The sequence below is a fragment of the Bos javanicus genome, chromosome 4 (genome assembly GCF_032452875.1).
Source record: "Bos javanicus breed banteng chromosome 4, ARS-OSU_banteng_1.0, whole genome shotgun sequence".
NCBI classification, from domain to species: domain Eukaryota; kingdom Metazoa; phylum Chordata; class Mammalia; order Artiodactyla; family Bovidae; genus Bos; species Bos javanicus.
Window position 1 is genome coordinate 91,567,959 of NC_083871.1, and position 20,544 is coordinate 91,588,502.

At 37.7% G+C, this 20,544-nt stretch overlaps 1 protein-coding gene across 6 annotated transcripts in view; it reads right to left on the reverse strand.

The window, feature by feature from the left end:
• Positions 1–20,544, reverse strand: part of GRM8 (glutamate metabotropic receptor 8) — an 872,326-nt gene that overhangs the window by 339,802 nt on the left and 511,980 nt on the right. For all 6 annotated transcript variants that reach the window (XM_061414602.1, XM_061414603.1, XM_061414600.1 and 3 more), the window contains one exon: positions 18,023–18,223. In XM_061414602.1, the coding sequence (XP_061270586.1) occupies positions 18,023–18,223 (201 nt within the window). The remainder of the gene's footprint in view (positions 1–18,022; positions 18,224–20,544) is intronic.

Here is a 20,544-nt window from a genome sequence, read left to right on the forward strand (position 1 = left end):
TTTATTTACTTGCTCTATTTCTATAGAAAGAGAGGTGTGTGTGTGTGTATGTGTGTACACATGCACTTAAAAGCTCTTGATTTTAGATCTGTTAAATATAACAGATCTGGTTAGATCTGTTGTAGGACTTAAAGGTGCTCAGATGAAACCATCCTTGAGTTTGCTAAATACAGTACTTTATTTTTATAAACATTTTGTGTGTGGAGGTTGCTAGAAAACCAATGAACTGGTTATTTTCTGCTTCAGTACCAGTAAAGTAGATTGCTATCATGCTCAAAAGCCAAAAGAAGACTTCAAGTAATGCTGAAAAGAAAAAAATCCAACATGAAATGGTATTTATTGATTCATATATTAGCATATAATTGCCCAAAGTATTATCATTTAAATTTTGCATCTACAGCCCACTTTAAAGGCTAAAATGGATCAAACTGATGAAGCACACCTGTAAAGGTATAAAAAATGTATTATGCACACATTGCAAAAAAACTCAGTATTTTTAACAATATCTGATAGCTTGTGTGCCTATATATAGAAAAACCATGTTGAAGAAGAAAAAAACTTTCTCACTTAAACTACTAGTTAACTACAGTCTTTGACAGAAAACATCATCTCCCTCCCTCACCCCAAACTAGTTTCTGTGTATAAAACGTATCAGTTCTCTCTTTGGTCTGGGTTAAAGCATATCTAGTAGGATCAGAAAGATGTGTGCATGCATGCTAAGTTGCTTCGGTTGTGTCCAACTATTTGTGATCCTATGGACTGTAATCCACCAGGCTCCTCCATCCATGGGGATTCTCCAGGGAAGAATACTGCAGTGGGTTGCCATTTCCTTCTCCAGGGGATCTTTCTAACCCAGGGATCAAACTGGGTCTCCTGTGGTTCCTGTATTGCAGACATATTCTTTACCACTGAGCCACTGGAGAAGCCCCAGAAAGATATAACCCACTAATTCTCACTTAAATACTACCTGGAAAAAAAAAAAAATCCTGAAATGTCAGTCTGAAGGTTTTTGGTTTTGTCTATAGAGGGCCAGTATTATTTTGAGTGGGCTTCCCTAGTGGCTCAGCAGTAAAGAATCCACCTACAATGCAGGAGACACAGGAGACATGGGTTTGATCCCTGGTAGGGAAGATTCCCCCAGAGGAATCCCCATGGACAGAAAAGCCTGGTAGGATATAGTCCATAAGGTTGCAAAGAGTCAGACATGACTGAAGTGACTTAGCACGTAATATTATTTTGAACGATAAACATGTGGATAGAAAAATCAGAGATCACTTATTTCTGAAAGTGAGTGCAATGTGCAATCAAGAACACTGCAGTTTTCTCAAATACCTCTGAATACTCTAGAATTTATTGACCCTAGAATTTACGACAACTCTGATATGTTGTCATGATTAGCTAAGTAAGGAGATCAAATGTGTTTTCCTTCCTGGTAAAATAAGAGGATGAAGTGTTGAATTCCTTTTGCTAAATCTGGCAGTGATGGTTTGGGTATTTGAGAATTACACTAGAGCACCAGCTGGAAGAGTATAATTTCTTTCTCTTTGGTGCCTAGGACTGAGACTGGTGGAATTAAGAGTATTTTTTCATGATGCTGATTAAAGTTGAAATAGTTATGAGAATGCTGGTAGGTAAATACATATAGAATTGCAAGTTTGTCAACATCATAGAATATACATTAAGAACCCTAATGTAAACTATGGACTTTGGATGATAATGATGCGTCTATGTAGGTTAATTGGCTGTAACACATGTACCACTCTGGTTCAAGAAGTTGATAGTTGGGAGAAGCTGTGTGTGGGGCTGGGGGGTGGTGGGGGACGGGTGGTGGGGTGTAGGGAGGTAGGCAGGGGATATATGGAAACTTTCTGTACTTTCCACTTAATTTTGCTGTGAACCTAAAATGGCTTTAAAAAATTAAGTCTATAACTTTTTAAAAAATTATGAAAGAACATGACCAAGATAAGAATATTATTAGAAGTAATATTTTTACCACTTTCTAAGAAATTGTAGGTATTGTATTAAAATGTTAATTTTTCCTACATTATAAACTTTATTAATAGATATTAAGTGTTATTATTTCATAAAATAATTCATTAGACTTTAAAAATTAAATTCTCAATATGTAACAAAGTAAATTAAATAATGAGTCTGATGTTAATAGAGAGACATAATGGTGGGAATGTGCTTTACTTCCTCTTTATCAAAAGTTACAGTGAAATGAAGCCGGGCATAAAAGAGTACAGATTATGTAGCTTCATTTATATGAGCACAAAAGTTGGCAACCCTAGTCTGTGCTGTTCTGAGTCAGGACAGTAACTTACTAGAGAGACGTGTATTGACTGGAAGAGCACAGGAAGGTTTTAAGGTGACAGCTGGAGATTCAAGAGGAGTTGACTGGCTGTTATGGATACTGATTTAGGTGATTTCAGTCTGTAAAAAATTGATGGAGCTGTCGACTTATTGCAGTCTTCTGTACGTATGTTACCCTCTTTTTTAGAAGCCAAAAAAAGGCAGTTCTTCATTTCATGAAGTTCTGAATGAAGCAAAGGAGACTGAGATGAGGCTATACACCTTTTTATATAAGCCTGTGGCTTACATAAAGACAGAGAAAAATGAAAAGAAAGTTAAGAGAACTTAAAGGAGCTGGGAGGAATGGCCTTTTGGATTTATTGTTAAACAGGTTAGAATTTCTCAGTAGGACATCTGTGTAACCTAGACAGTCAGGAAAGAAAAACATAAGATATGAGGAAAGCTTTCTTAAATAGGATTAAGGATTATGAGTAAGGTAGAAATTAATAAATATCTTTCTGAGAAATTTATACCACATCCCTCTCACTTGCCAAAATGTACACTGCCATTTTTATTTTGAGTTACTTTTTTAAATGATAGGGCTTATATGACCAACATAGACAGCATATTAAAAAGCAGAGACATTACTTTGCCAACAAAGGTCCATCTAGTTGAAGCAATGGTTTTTCCAGTAGTCATGTATGGATGTGAGAGTTGGACTATAAAGAAAGCTGAGTGCTGAAGAATTTATGTTTTTGAACTGTAGTGTTTGAGAAGATTCTTGAGAGTCCCTTGGACTGCAAGGAGATCCAACCAGTCCATCCTAAAGGAAATCAATCCTGGATATTCATTGGAAGGACTGATGCTGAAGCTGAAACTCCAATACTTCAGCCGCCTGATGCGAAGAGCTGACTCATTTGAAAAGACCCTGATGCTGGGAAAGACTAAGGGCAGGAGGAGAAGGGGATGACAGAGGATGAGACGGTTGGATGGCATCACTGACTCAATGAACATGAGTTTGAGCAAGCTCCAGGAGTCAGTGATGGACAGAGAAGCCTGGCATGCTGCAGTCCATGGGGTTGCAAAGAGTAGGACATGACTGAGCAACTGAACTGAATTGAACTTATGGCTTTTAACTAATGCTGTTGTATGGAATTCACTCTTTTCTGTTCTGTGGGAATGGATAGCTCGAATGGGATGTGCACTGGTATAACAGTATTCTCTGGTGAAGCTGGGTATAGACAAAGACCTTCAGCTAAATTCTTTGCACAGGTCATAGATGTCTTTCATAATCTATGTCTAAGTAAGTTTCCAAGTTTCTTCACATACAAGGTGTATTCTATTCCAGTACACATACCCTGAACACTATTTCAAGCAACAGCCTCCACCTCTTTACCTATCTGATCATCTTACTCAAGGCAGAATGGATTAGAATGGCCTCTACACCCTGTTATTCTTATATCTCACCCTAAACCTCTAAAAAAAAAAAAATATATATATATATATATCTCAAGGGTCAGAAGGTGACTAAAAGAGAGAAAAAGTGAACAAGAAAGCTTAATCAAACTTGAGGATAGATGAGTTAAAGCCTTGAAGAAATAAGGCATTAATTTCAGACAACACAGTATTACTGATTCTAAGAAATTTATATTGGCACAACCTTGTAAATCAACTATACTCCAATAAAAAATGTTTTAAAGGAAATTTAATGGATGCTTTTGAAACTAAAGTGTGTAAGGGAATATATAAATGACTGTGTATTTGAGGGATATTTATGTATGTATGTTTGAAATGAAGTAAACATATACAGAAGATTTAGTTTTGTCATGGAGCAGAGGAAAAAATAATAGTTAACATTTGTTGATTATTCACAACATCCCAGGAGTTGTAAATTAGCTCATTAAATGCTCACAATGACACTACAAGGTAGGTATGATGATTATTTCCATGCAAAGATGAGAACATGGAAGTTTCTAAAAATTAAGTGACTTATCCAAGGTTTCACCACTTAAGTGCAAGAGTTACAATTTTAGTTCACATCTCTGTTTTAGTTGACAGCTCCTACCCTTAGCTACATTACTATCTTGGTTACTGAATGATCACAAGAGCAAATGGAGAAACATTAGGCAAGAAAAGAGGACAAAAGGAGAGGAAAAGAAGTTTAAGATCTGAAGGCATATGAAGGAAGAAAAAGGAGATATGAGAACTGGAAGAGAGGAAGAATACAAATAGCCCAGTGAGACACAAAATAGACATTCAATAAATGTTTGTTGAATGAAGTTATATGACATAATAAATGAAATAAATGTCATAAATAATGTGACACTCTGTAAATTTTAAAAAGAAATTGATCATCTTTCCTTAACTTGGGTGTTTCAGTTCAGTTCAGTCACTCAGTTGTGTCTGACTCCTTGTGACCCCATGGACTGCAGCATGCCAGGCTTCTCTGTCCATCACCAACTCCTGGAGCTTGCTCAAACTCATGTTCATTGAGTCAGTGATGCCATCCAATCATCTCATCCTCTGTCATCCCCTTCTCCTCCTGCTCTCAATCTTTCCCAGCATCAGGGTCTTTTCAAATGAGTCAGCTCTTCGCATCAGCTGGCCGAAGCATTGGAGTTTCAGCTTCAACATCAGTCCTTCCAATGAATATTCAGGATTGATTTCCTTTAGGATGGACTGCTTGGATCTCCTTGCAGTCCAAGGGACCCTCAAGAGTCTTCTCCAACACCACAGTTCAAAAGCATCCATTCTTCAATGCTCAGCTTTCTTTATAGTCCAACTTTCACATCCATACATGACTACGGGAAAAACCATAGCTTCGACTAGATGGACTTTTGTTGGCAAAGTAATGTCTCTGCTTTATAGAATGCTGTCGAGGTTCATGATAGCTTTTCTTCCAAGGAGCAAGCGTCTTTTAATTTCATGGTTGCAATCATCATCTGTAGTGATTTTGGAGCCCAAAAAATAAAGTCTCTCACTGTTTCCATTGTTTCCCCATCTATTTGTCATGAAGTCATGGGACCAGATGCCGTGACCTTAGTTTTCTGAATGTTGAGTTTTAAGCCAGTTTTTTCACTCTCTTCTTTCACTTTCATCAAGAGTCTCTTTAGTTCATCTTCGTTTTCTGCCATAAAGGCAGTGTCACCTGCATATCTAAGGTTATTGATATTTCTCCCGGCAATCTTGATTCCAGACTGTGCTTCATCCAGCCCAGCATTTTTCATGATGTACTCTGCACAGAAGTTAAATAACCAGGATGACAAAATGCAGCCTTGACACAATCTTTCCTGAGTTGGAACCAGTCTGTTGTTCCATGTCCAGTTCTTGCTTCTTGACCTGCATACAGATTTCTCAGGAGGCAGGTTAGGAGGTCTGGTATTCCCATCTCTTTCAGAATTTTCCAGTTTGTTGTGACCCACACAAAGACTTTGGCATAGTCAATAAGACAGAAGTAGATGTTTTTCTGGAACTCTCTTGCTTTTTCGATGATCCAACAGATGTTGGCTATTTGATCTCTGGTTCCTCTGCCTTTTCTAAACTCAGCTTGAATATCTGGAAGTTCACAGTTCACATACAAAGGTGTTTTTCACATGGTTCAAAAGAAAAGTTATTGTATAGTCATGGGTTTTAATACATTCAAAAGACTGGGAAAATCAAAATCCCCAAAGTGTAATAATTAGATACCCAAATTAAAAATAATTCTCATTCATATTCTTTACTTTCAAACTAACTTCTTGATTAAAGTTTAATGTAATTATAAGAGTTAATAACCTTAAAGAGAAAAATAATCAAGTCTCCATTATGATTTTCGGGTAGATTCTTTCTGAAGTGAAATATCACTAGAAAATAATTATCCCTAATAGAATGGGAGCTATTCTAATAAATACTTTCTTTCATTTAAAAAGTGCATAATTTTGAAGGAAACTGAAGAAACAGTGAGAAAATGAGCCCCATTTGATCTACCCTAGACTCAGCAGATACTCATATGAGCAGTAGCGTACTTTACCATGTACTTTGAGAAACTTGTAAAAACATTCATATTTCTGTCCCTTTTTCTGAGAAACTGACACTTCTGGGGAAACCTTGTTGATTGGTGCCCTAGCAGAAGCATTTTTCCAACCTGTGCCTTGTTTTCACTCCCACTAGCGATCCTTATACGTAGAGCTTTTAAACTCTGCATCCTTCTGAAAAGTCTCAAGTCCTCGGTCCCATTCCACTCATCTCATCACCTTTATATGGTGACCTAAGTACTAACTTCATTATTTATCTATTAATATTCTCACACATAAGACAGTATATCTTTGATTAAGCACTTTCTATATATTATCACTTTAGATTTTACATAAGCTCTAACCTGTGGTCATGTATGGATGTGAGAGTTGGACTGTGAAGAAGGCTGAGCACCAAAAAATTGATGCTTTTGAACTGTGGTGTTGGAGAAGACTGTTGAGAGGCCCTTGGCCTGCAAGGAGATCCAACCAGTCCATTCTGAAGGAGATCAGCCCTGGGATTTCTTTGGAAGGAATGATGCTAAAGCTGAAACTCCAGGACTTTGGCCACCTCATGCGAAGAGTTGACTCATTGGAAAAGACTCTGATGCTGGGAGGGATTGGGGGCAAGAGGAGAAGGGGACGACAGAGGATGAGATGGCTGGATGGCATCACTGACTCGATGGATGTGAGTCTCAGTGAACTCCGGGAGTTGGTGTTGGACAGGGAGGCCTGGCGTGCTGCGATTCATGGGGTCGCAAAGAGTCAGACACAACTGAGCGATTGATCTGATCTGATCTGATTAATATCCCCATTGTACAAATGAGAAAACAAAGATTTAGAGAGGTGTTACTTGACTGAGATCACAAAGTAGTGAGTGCTGAAAGTGGATTTAAATTTTCAGTATAAAACCTGTGCTTCTGATCACTGTGATAAACACAAATCATTAAATGTGAACTCCATCAGAAAGTCCCCATCACCTCAGTTCCTCTCAGCTCTTCATCTATGTCCCTGTCCTTCATTCAAGGCTCACTGTTGCATTCCTGTTTAGATTCAACACCAATACTTAACGCTCAGTTAGTGAGCCTGTGGTACCTCATCTAATTCTGGAATTTGCTTATCATTCTCCCCTAATTTTTGGCACATGATGAAGTTCATGAATTATAAGAACAACAAAGAAGTAAAAGAAACCCACTGCAGTAGGTGAAGTTGAGGAGGATCCAAGGAGGAACTAAGGCAAGTCTATTGTTTGCCTGAAGCTTTGAAGGATGCTGCCTCCATCTTGGCCCACAAGTCTATACATGAAGGGAAGAAATGAGAGTCCTTGTTCTTCATGACTATCAGAGAAATTAGACTTAAGCTCCCCCCACACACAATTTATCATCTTAGAAAATAGAGGCAAGTATAATTATGATGCTAAATTCCATGATGGCTTCACTTGTAGGATTAATATTTTTTAACCAGCCTGAAGTTTTCTTAATCAGAAACTGAAATATTACCTAATTTCAAGTCAACCTGTTTATTTATCTCTACATATTCAATATTGCTACATATGCCATTCACTTTTTTTTAAATGCATAAATATTTCCAGGAATTACTTCACGGTCTGCAAATTTCTATCTTCAAGAATAAATCATATAATGTACATCAAAATGATTAATAATGATTTTCTCAATTTTATTTCAAGTACGGTAACTATCAAAAACATATAACCTTATGTTTAAGGTTAACACAGAAACACTTCATCACATTTGATTTTTCTTCAACTCTATTTACCAAATAAGTAATATCTAATCACAAGGAAATGATGCATCATAACTTCCAGAGTTGAAAATTTTTTGTCAGTTTTCCATATAGTGATATTTTATGTCTCATTTCTACTTATAAAGGTTCATAAAATAAAGCTGTGTCAAGCCAATTTTATCAATGGTATATACACTAAAACACTCTACTCAGTGCTGTGTTGTCATCTAAATGGGAAGGGAATCTAAAAAGAGTGGACATATGTATATGTGCAACTGATTCACTCTGCTGCACAGCAGACATCAACACAACGTTGAAAGGAACTATCTAATAAAAAGTTAATTTTTAAAAATGACAACACTCAATAATAAAGATATATGCACCCAAAAATGATACTGAATTAATCCTAGTAATGGAGTTGTCACAAACGGTTACAAAGAAAGATCATTTGGGGAGGTAAAGATATTTCTCAAAACCTTCAAGTTTCTAATCAAAGCACAGTGCCTAGAAAAGAGCCAGCACTCAAATGAGTCTTTGTTCCCTTCCTCCCTCTTTCATCTCTTTATATTCCATCTGTATTTTCATTTTCCCCTTTCAGGCACTCTTCTCTCCTGGAAATGATCGGAACCGTCTCTTAACTTGTCATGCCTATCTTCAATCTCTCCCTCCTGTCTGCATATTGCTGCCATAGTTATTTTTCTAAAACACAAATCCTAGCACTTCACTGTCCTGTCAGAAAGCTTCCGTTCCCTGCTGCCTCCTGTGTCACAGTCAAACATCAGAGTTTGGCAGGGATTTCTAACAGGCCCAAGTTCGTGTTGCTAATGTCATCTTTAGGCTGCTCCCACGTCAGCCCCTTGAATTCTTACACTGAGGATGCTCGCTTTCTCAGAACACATACTCTCACCTGTCTTCTGTCTCCTATTAAACAGTTTTGTCTGCCATGAATATCCTTTCCCATCTTGTCCACCTAGAGAAATGTCACATTCTATTTGTAATTTAAATCAGATGTCATCTGCTCTCTGTATTGTATTCTTTGAGCACCACCCCCCCAACCCCCTAGGCTAAGCTCCCTAATCTCAGTCTTAGGCTGTATTTGTACAAGCCCATGCCTCTATCACATCAGTTATCAAATTGAATTATTGTTGGTAACATGTTTGTACATCTCCTTTTGTTAAGCTATAATATTTGAAAATTCATAGAACCACACTTTATTAATCTTTGCATTTTTAATGCCTAGCAGAGAGCCCTTTTATCAGATAGTTTTTAAGATTCCCAGTAAAATGAATGTGGGTTAAAGGAATGATTCATAAAAAATAAAAATAAACTAAAAAAAAAAAAAAACAGTAAGAACACTGACAGGTATCTATATTTTTAAAATATGCCATTATCTTTAAAATAATCTGTGGTGAATATAGAGCTGGAAGAGAACTGAGGTTATTTTAGTATAATCCTTCCATCTAAAAGAGGCTTTCCAGGCAGTAGTAGTGGTAAAGAACTGGCCTGCCAATGCAGGAGACTTTCGAGACTCAGGTTTGATCACTGGGCTGGGAAGATCCCTTGGAAAAGGTCATGGCAACCCACTCCAGTATTCTTGCCTGGGAAATCCCATGGACAGAGGAACCTGGGGGGCTGTAGTCCATAGGGTCACAAAAAACAGTGGGATACAAAGCAACTTAGCACTCCATCTAAAAAATAAATCATCTGTATTTTCTTCTTTTGCTTCTCCTTTTCACCTAACTCGAAAATAAATTCCAAATGGATAAGACTCTTTGATATGGAGAAATCATGATCACTTGATTTTACTGTAAATAGATAATTAATAAATGTCTTTTCCCACTGAGTTTTAACTCATCTTTATCACATCATAAATTCATACGTATGTATATACATATACAAACAGATTATTATTTTATTATATATTTCTGGCTATTCCTAGCTGGTTGCATTTACTATATGTCTGTTCTGGTATTAGTTTCATATTGACTGATTACTATAACAACATTATGCTTAAATGTTAATGTGTTTGGTAGGAATATTTTTTCTTTCAAAATCTTTTAGTTACTTTCACGCATTTATACTTACAGTTAAAATTTTAAATATTTCAAATTCCAAAAAATGCTCCTTTGTCATTTTGGTTGGAACTACACTAAGCGAATTTGGAAAACTCAGCAGTGGCCACAGGACTGGAAAAGGTCAGTTTTCATTCCAATCACAAGGAAAGGCAACGCAAAAGAATGCTCAAACTACCGCACAATTGCACTCATCTCACACGCTAGTAATGCTCAAAATTCTCCAAGCCAGGCTTCAGCAATATGTGAACCGTGAACTTCCTGATGTCCAAGCTGGTTTTAGAAAAGGCAGAGGAACCAGAGAACAAATTGCCAACATCCGCTGGATCATGGAAAAAGCAAGAGATTTTCAGAAAACCATCTATTTCTGCTTTATTGATTATGCCAAAGCCTTTGACTGTGTGGATCACAATAAACTATGGAAAATTCTGAAAGAAATGGGAATATCAGACCACCTGATCTGCCTCTTGAGAAACCTATATGCAGGTCAGCAAGCAGCAGTTAGAACTGGACATGGAACAACAGACTGGTTCCAAATAGGAAAAGGAGCACATCAAGGCTGTATATTGTCACCCTGCTTATTTAACTTATATGCACAGTACATCATGAGAAAGGCTGGACTGGAAGAAGCACAAGCTGGAATCAAGATTGCCAGGAGAAATATCAATAATCTCAGATATGCAGATGATACCACCCTTATGGCAGAAAGTGAAGAGGTACTAAAAAGCCTCTTGATGAAAGTGAAAGTGGAAAGTGAAAAAGTTGGCTTAAAGCTCAACGTTCAGAAAACGAAGATCTTGGCATCCGGTCCCATCACTTCATGGGAAATAGATGGGGAGACAGTGGAAACAGTGTCAGACTTTATTTTGGGGGGCTCCAAAATCACTGCAGATTGTGATTGCAGCCATGAAATTAAAAGACGCTTACTCCTTGGAAGGAAAGTTATGACCAACCTAGATAGCGTATTAAAAAGCAGAGACATTACTTTGCCAACAAAGGTCCATCTAGTCAAGGCTATGGTTTTTCCAGTAGTCACGTATGGATGTGAGAGTTGGACTGTGAAGAAAGCTGAGCACCGAAGAATTGATGCTTTTGAACTGTGGTGTTTGAGAAGACTCTTGAGAGTCCCTTGGACTGCAAGGAGATCCAACCAGTCCATTCTAAAGGACATCAGTCCTGGGTGTTCTTTGGAAGAAATGAAGCTAAAACTGAAACTCCAGTACTTTGGCCACCTCATGTGAAGAGTTGACACATTGGAAAAGACCCTGATGCTGGGAGGGATTGGGGGCAGGAGGAGAAGGGGACAACAGAGGATGAGACGGCTGGATGGCATCACCGACTTGATGGACGTGAGTTTGAGTGAATTCCTGGAGTTGGTGATAGACAGGGAGGCCTGGTGTGCTGCAATTCATGGGGTTGCAAAGAGTCGGACACGACTGAGCGACTGAACTGAACTGAACTGATACTAAGCCTGAATATAGATTTACTCATAAAATAATAACATTTTTTCCTACAATTTGTTTTTCTGTTACAGACAAGGGATGTGGATGTGGATGTCCCTCAATAAAGTTGTCTTCATATAGATCTTTCATATTTTTTGGTTCCATTTATTCCAAGATATTGTCTATGAATATTTTGCAAAGAAAACAGAGTCTCATTTCCCATATGAGTTAATGGCTTCTTACTAGCATGTAGCAAAGTTTTTAATGTTTAATATTAATTTTATATTTGATCATCTTAAAGTATTCTAATATATTTCTCAATTTATTGTCTGGATATCAAGTCATTTGAAGTAATCATAATTCTACTTTTTCCTTTTTAGTAGTAATCTCTGTTATTTTTGTCCCTTGTTTTATCTCAATGGCTAAAATTGATAGACTATTAATAACAGTGTTAATAGGACTAATTTGTCTCTGCAACAAGAATAACTATAAATAAATATATAATTATTTATAGGCCAAGAAAGATGTGCTTATACTGTTAAACATTTATTCCATTTCTAGTTTGTTTTTGTACTTAGAAATGTTTATATTTTAAGCAAACGGCTTTTTATAGATCTTATGAGATATTGTTTATTGTCTTATTTGACCTATTAGTGTGCTTATAATACATCTCCTAGTATTAAGCAGTATTTATTTATTTTAGATAACTTAAAGGTACTATACACAAGGAAATTTGCTTTAAATCCAGTCTATAATGTTCAGAGACTCTCAGAATTGCATATTTGGAAAACTTTCAGTAAGTCCATAAAATAATAAAGTTTCTAAAGAAAAGAAAGTTCTGATAAACTCCATCTCTATACCAGTCTCTGTAATCAGGCAAATGTTTACATATGCTTCTTAGAATAATGAGCATTTACATGGTTAGACCACAACCTCCCTGTGAGCTTAAGGAAGGTACTTCATTCAGAGAATTCAATCACAACATGAAGGCTTGCATTCATTCAATAATTCCAAAATTGATTCCTCTCTCAGATTCCCACCAATTGTATGTGATTCTTAATTGTGTCTCCTCTACCTTAACAAAAACTCACCCACCTAGAGAAGCAAAGAGATTCAGAGACCCCAGCATCACCCCTTCCTTAGGTTTTCATCTCTCTGCTCACTTTATTTAAACTTTCCCCCTAAGTCACTGATAGAAACTTCCTAAATATCCTTTTCACCCACTAGGAGTGCCTCACGACAGCTAAGTTTGTACTATCTGCTCCTTGCCATGAATAATTTGGAACAGGTCTGACATCAAACTTAAGTTTAGCTAATGAGATTCAAGTTTCCAAGAAGTTAGAATTGAGACTTAAAACACATATATGTTCATCTTAGCACATGTTCCAAACAGCAACCAAATTCTAAAAGTTGTGCTACCTACCCTAAGAACCTAGAAGTAGAGAAAACCCATATAGGAAGAACAAAACAGAGCAGACAGAAAGATGTTTGGATTTCTGAAAGGTTTTAGTACTTATAACCAGTTATGTTCTTAGGCCTTTCTATACTCTGCCAGGGAGTTTCCTGACACATCCTCATAAATCCATCCTTTCAGATTAAGCAAGCTTAAGTTGGTTTCTGTTACCTACAGTCAAAGAGCCCTGATTAGTATGCCGACTCTGTCCTGCTCAGCTATAGAGAAGTAAGGAGACATTTCTGGAATTCTATCCAACGCTTTTTCTTTATAATGAATAAGGTTCTCATGGCAACAGAAAAATCTTTGATTCTATACAAGATGTACAGTATTAATATTTTACTGCCTATAGACCAGACCAGAGGAAGAAATTGACATTGTTGCTTAAGTACCTGAAAAAATCTGAACTTTTCTTTATTTTATGTCCTTCTTTTGATAAATTTTTAAATTTAAAAAATTTATAGAAATAGCATTTTGTTCAACTGGTAGCAATAAAAGGAATCCTAAAAGGCAGGCCTTTGTTTCCCTCCAGCATCCCAAGTAAAATTTTATTAAATAACACTGCTTATTAGGCTGTCAAAGTCTTATATGATACTTTTCTTTTAGAAATAATTTCTAAGAGAATTCATTCTCTCCTAAAAAATAGATAAACTTGCTTCTATCATGTAATTAAGCTTATGTATTCCATCAAATGTCCCTTTAACATTTTGACTGCTTAGGAAGCTCAGTACTTAACCTAGTCCTTCCTTCTTACTATTGTACCAGACACAGTTCTTTACTAAGTTTGTTTCTCCTCCTTTCAATTGTCTTGATGATGTACTTCTACTTGAACAGCCCTACGTGTCTTTTTATCAGAAACTGGCAAGGTATTAATAATGAATGAATGCTAACAGTAAGCCAATAATAAAATAAAAAATTGATAAACATCCTGAAAATTACTGAAAATCAAATTAGATATCCCATGATAATCTGCGTATACTCAGGTCTCTTACCTTATTATTATTACAGTAAAGATGGGCTTGATAAAGGACAGAAATGCTATGGACCTAACAGAAGCAGAAGATATTAAAAAGAGATGGCAAGAATACCCAGAAGAACTGTACAAAAAAGATCTTCACGACCCAGATAATCACGATGGTGTGATCACTGACCTAGAGCCAGACATCCTGAAATGTGAAGTCAAGTGGGCCTTAGAAAGCATCACTATGAACAAAGTTAGTGGAGGTGATAGAATTCCAGTTGAACTATTCCATATCCTGAAAGATGATGCTGTGAAAGTGCTGCACTCAATATACCAGCAAATTTAGAAAACTCAGCAGTGGCCACAGGACTGGAAAAGGTCAGTTTTCATTCCAGTCCCAAAGAAAGGCATTACCAAAGAATGCTCAAACTACTGCACAATTGCACTCATCTCATACGCTAGTAAAGTAATGCTCAAAATTCTTCAAGCCAGGCTTCAGCAATATGTGAACCGTGAACTTCCTGATGTTCAAGCTGGTTTTAGAAAAGGCAGAAGAACCAGAGATGAAATTGCCAACATCTGCTGGATCATCTAAAAAGCAAGAGAGCTCCAGAAAACCATCTATTTCTGCTTTATTGACTATGCCAAAGCCTTTGACTGTGTGGATCACAATAAACTGTGGAAAATTCTGAAAGAGATGGGAATATCAGACCACCTGATCTGCCTCTTGAGAAATCTGTGTGCAGGTCAGGAAGCAACAGTTAGAACTGGTCATGGAACAACAGACTGGTTCCAAATAGGAAAAGGAGTTCGTCAAGGCTGTATATTGTCACCCTGCTTATTTAACTTATATGCAGAGTACATCATGAGAAACGCTGGACTGGAAGAAACACAAGCTGGAATCAAGATTGCCCGGAGAAATATCAATAACCTCAGATATGCAGATGATACCACCCTTATGGCAGAAAGGGAAGAGGAACTCAAAAGTGAAAGTGATGAAAGTGAAAGTGGAGAGTGAAAAAGTTGGCTTAAAGCTCAACATTCAGAAAAGGAAGATCATGGCATCCGGTCCCATCACTTTATGGGAAATAGATGGGGAAACAGTAGAAACAGTGTCAGACTTTATTTTTCTGGGCTCCAAAATCACTGCAGATGGTGACTGCAGCCAGGAAATTAAAAGACGCTTACTCCTTGGAAGGAAAGTTATGACCAACCTAGACAGCGTATTCAAAAGCAGAGACATTACTTTGCCAACAAAGGTTCGTCTAGTCAAGGCTATGGTTTTTCCAGTGGTCATGTATGGATATGAGAGTTGGACTGTGAAGAAGGCTGAGTGCCAAAAAATTGATGCTTTTGAACTGTGGTGTTGGAGAAGACTCTTGAGAGTCCCTTGGACTGCAAGGAGATCCAACCAGTCCATTTTGAAGGAGATCAGCCCTGGGATTTCTTTGGAAGGAATGATGCTAAAGCTGAAACTCCAGGACTTTGGCCACCTCATGCGAAGAGTTGACTCATTGGAAACGACTCTGATGCTGGGAGGGATTGGGGGCAAGAGGAGAAGGGGACGACAGAGGATGAGATGGCTGGATGGCATCACTGACTCGATGGACGTGAGTCTCAGTGAACTCTGGGAGTTGGTGATGGACAGGGAGGCCTGGTGTGCTGCGATTCATGGGGTTGCAAAGAGTCAGACACGACTGAGCAACTGATCTGATCTGATCTGATTGGAACACAGCCAAATTTTAAGCCATTAGCAAAATAAATCTCCAAGGAGCTCAAAGAGATCTTTTAAGTTCATACAGTGAAATCCTTGTATTTTACATGATCCTCATCTGGGGTACATTTACTCTTGTATCAGACACAGTTCTATTATGCTTCAGTGGGTTCCTATTGCTTTCAAGATGAAGAACAAACTGTAGGAATGACCTATAAGACCTCATGATCTCCCTAGTCCTGTCTGTTTTACCCTTATCTCTCACTTTCATCCTGATTCCAGCTGTCTCTAACTACCTAGAATATAGACATATTCCCCTATTATAAACTTTAAGTCCAACATACCTTCTCTTTCAATACTCATTGCAGATTACATAATTACACCTTTGTGTGCTTTTTTGATTGATATCTAAATTCCCCAAGAAACTTAGGTCTGTTTGAACTGTTTTTACCAGTAATGTATCTTTAGCACCTATCATAATGTTTAACACATTCTATGGACTCAGTAAATACATTGATGAAATTTTATGTGTTTTTGTGTTCATGAGTGAGTGAGTGAAGTCGCTCAGTCGTGTCTGACTCTTTGCGACGCAATGGACTGTAGCCTACCAGGCTCCTCCATCCATGGGATTTTCCAGGCAATAGTACTGGAGTGGGGTGCCATTTCCTTCTCCAGGGGGTCTTCCTGACCCAGGGATCAAACCCAGGTCTCCCACATTGTAGACAGACGCTTTACCGTCTGAGCCACCAGGGAAGTCCTTTGTATTCATGGTAGATTGAAAGAAGCAAATTATGGAAGGGATCAGCCCCCAAAACAATCACAGCAACAGTACTCTGAAAATGTAAAGGGGAAAAAAAAAACTGTAAAAAGTAGACAGAACTCAGAAATCATTGGTGTCTAGAGGCAAATTGTGTTAATAATCATTAGACATTATGACTTTTTTAGTAGTCTTTAATGGCATCATTATATTACAGTATGGTATGATAATTAAAGTCATCAAGTAAGGGTTAGGTTTTTATCTATGGTTAAGAAAGAAATTGGTAATTCACCTTTGAAGTGCTTTAATCCAATATTTCTTTAAAAGATCTGCCTCTCTTCTGGAAATGAGCTTTAGTTTATGAAAAAATATATCCATTTGCATTCCTCTTTCCACTGTTTAACAGTTTAGATAAACAAAGTGTTCCCCAGCCTCACATTAGGGTAAATAACCTTGCATTGTAACACTCCTCTTGCGCTCCATTTAATCACTGTAAGAAAATTATTTTCAAATTCCCCTTACTATTTATATTCTCAACAAAAGGAACAGCATTATGTAATGTTTCACCAAAATTCTGTTGAAAAAAAGAGGGTCCTTTGGATTGAATGTAAACCAAATTGTGTCTCCCATTGCCTGAACAGAGCAAAAGAAGTTTCCACTTGAATTCTAAATTGAAGTTGACCTTGTGCTTTTTTGAGGAAGGCTGGCAGCTGAGGTCACTGGAGTGTATTATGATGGACAGTGCAGCACTGTGCGTGCCTCGGAGGCATGTCCATTGTGTGGATTACAGCCACACAGAAAGAATTAGACAGCTCAGAGCATTCTATCATTTCATTTGAAAACAATGGTCAAAGTCATGAGCAGCAACCATTACAACTTTCATGAAAGAACAGCAGAATTCAATAGTTTCATCACTCGAGACAGGCAGTTTGGCTATTCTCAGCCAAGTACTATGAATCCAGCATATTCTGTACTAATTTCTTGTGTCACTCGGAGAAGCAGCATTTCTGCTGCGGCAATAGGCAAATCTCAGCTCTACTTCATTGTATGTAGTTCTACCTTACACGATACAGCTCATTGCTTCAAATTGACCCAGTTGTTGAAAGAAATACAAAGAAAGAAGCTGTGGAACCTTAACACAGAGCTTTTAAAAGAATGTAAATATACAGCAGCTCTAAATCACTCCCTCTTCCTCAAGTCATCTTACTGTTTAAAATGCTGAAAATCAGTTTCAAAACAAAATGTGAACAATGCCTTCTCTAATAATGGCATGAACAAAACATTTTCAGAGAAATCTAATCTGTTGTCAGTGGTTCCAAATGAGCCTCCTAAGTTGTTTCTGAAAGAGTGATTTTTGATTGATAGCAGCTTATTTTTAACTTCTACTTCTTTCAGGAACAGATAAATGGTAGCACACACATACAAAAATGTGTTTGAGATTTAAAAGCAGGTGGAAAAACTCACACTTCTGATTAAAAGGGGAACTGCTTCTTATCCTATGCTTCCCACTCTGCTGGAGTATATTCTATATATAGGGAGAATAGCCACACCCTGTCACTTCTCAAGTGTTTAGATACAAAAAAAGTTGTGACTTACCATTAAAATTTACAGCCCGAATATAACCGAGTAGTTCTTTCCCATCAATGGTACTCATTCGTGGGCAAATGCCAATGTATCCAGGGCAGACATCTTTGTGCATATTGTGCAGGGCATAAGCCATGGAATACACAGCATCAATTACAAATTGGACCTTTCCCTCCTGTTCATAAGATGAATCCCGTGCAATTCGCTCCAGCCCTGTAAGAGAATGGAAATCCATCAACTGGGGTTGCTGCTGCTGCTGCTAAGTCGCTTCAGTCGTGTCCAACTCTGTGCAACCCCAGAGACGGCAGCCCACCAGTCTCCCCCATCCCGGGGATTCTCCAGGCAAGAACACTGGAGTGGGTTGCCATTTCCTTCTCCAATGCATGCAAGTGAAAAGCGAAAGTGAAATCGCTCAGTTGTGTCCGACCTCATGGACTGCAGCCCACCAGGCTCCTCCGTCCATGGGAGTTTCCAGGCAAGAATACTGGAGTGGGGTGCCATTGCCTTCTCCATCAACTGGGGTTAGATTTCACTAAAAGATGGAATGAGGGCTAAGATTTTCACCATTTGAGGCATACCTAATGAGATAAAGCTATTTGATTTTACTCTTAGGTTTTTAAACTGGGTATTGAATTTTTATTGGGAAAGAACAGAAACTATTCCATTAGCAACAAAAAGATATAAAGTAAATAAAAGACATATAGTTTCATTATCTTCATTTCCACCTTATTGAGTTCTATTATACTGTACATGTTAGTAATTACCTAGCATTTTGGTAGTGATTCGATCTTTTAAGTAAAATGTGTAGACTGTTGTTCTTTTCATTCACCTCAGCTCCCAGAGCATTATCTAATACATGGCTCAAAGTAAGATCTCCCTCATAACCCAGGTCTGTCCTTGTTTAGAAAGTGCTGTTTGGGAGCTCTTTTTGTAAATATTAAATGACAATATTTCCTTAAGTGCACTGCTTAACTCTAGGGCTTCCCTGGTGGCTCAGATGGTGAAGAATCCTCCTGCAATGCAGGAGACCCAGGTTTGATCCCTGGGTCAGGAAGATCCCCCAGAGAAGGCAATGGCAACCCACTCTTGTATTCTTGCCTGGAGAATTTCACGGGTAGTGAAGCCTGGCTGGCTACAGTTCATGAGATTGCAGAGTTGGACACAACTCAGCAACCAATAGTTTGTCTTTAGAAGAATCATTCAATTTGTTTTCTTCTTAATTTCTTCTCAAATAAAAACTCAATTTTATGTTTTTATTATTTTTTCCAGCTTATTGATATATAATTGACATATAACACTGTATAAGTTTAAGAAACATATGTGGTGATTTAATATACATGCATACTGTGAAATGATTACCACCATAAGGTTAGTTACCATTTGCATCAGTCACAGAGTTCCCTTTTGACTCCTTGTGGTGAGAACTTTTAAGATCTATAAGAACTTTCAAGTATATTATATTGTGTTGTTAACTATAGTCATCTTGCTGTACATTATATAAACGATGCAGAGCTCTTAAAGTGAAGTCATTCAGAATAATTGTTTTAGGTATATTGAGGATTGAGAATTGGCCTTGTAAATTATACCTTTAATTTCATGTTTATCATTTAATGTGTGATATAAATACAGAGTTAAAAATGGAAGATAAATTTGATGTTTAAGTTAGATGAAATATAATTTAGTTATAATCCAACCTTTTCATTCTAAAGATGAGGAAACCAAGATTATGGATGTGAAATTCACTTAGACACACAGAGCAGATACGGGAACCATTCCCACTTCTCCAAATTGACACCAATATTCTCTCAGTTACCAGAAAAATGGGGTAGATGGCAAGAATATTGAACACACAAGGAAAAAAAAAAAAACAGGTCTTTCTATCTCTGTGTGGTGTCTTGTCTCCTAGATCCTAGAATAATCTTTATTGCTTATGTCCAAAATGCCATCAAGTGACTTAAGGACATTGAGGGCTTATTAAGGAAAGCAAAAAGGATCTCCTCTCACTTTCACATTCCCCTAAACTTTATACATCTGGTAACACTGCTGCTGCTGCTGCTAAGTCACTTCAGTCATGTCCGACTCTGTGTGACCCCATAGATGGCAGCCCATCAGGCTCCCCTGTCCCTGGGATTCTCCAGGCAAGAACACTGGAGTGGGTTGCCATTTCCTTCTCCAATGCATGAAAGTGGAAAGTGAAAGTGAAGTCGCTCAGTCATGTCTAACTCTTAGCAACCCCACGGACTGCAGCCTACCAGGCTCCTCCATCCATGGGAGTTTCCAGGCAAGAGTACTGGAGTGGGTTGCCAGTGCCTTCTCTGTCTGATAACACTAGGATAGAGCAAAAGCAAGCACTTTAAATTTTCCCATAAATGTCAGTTATCAACTTTAATAAACAGTCTTTAAGTTCAACAAATATTATCTTTCCTCACACTAATGCATATTTCCTCTAAATTTAGAGAGGTTAATTTAAGTAGTTATTTTATATTTGGGTCCTATACTCTGACTTCCCTGGTGGCTCAGATGGTAAAGCATCT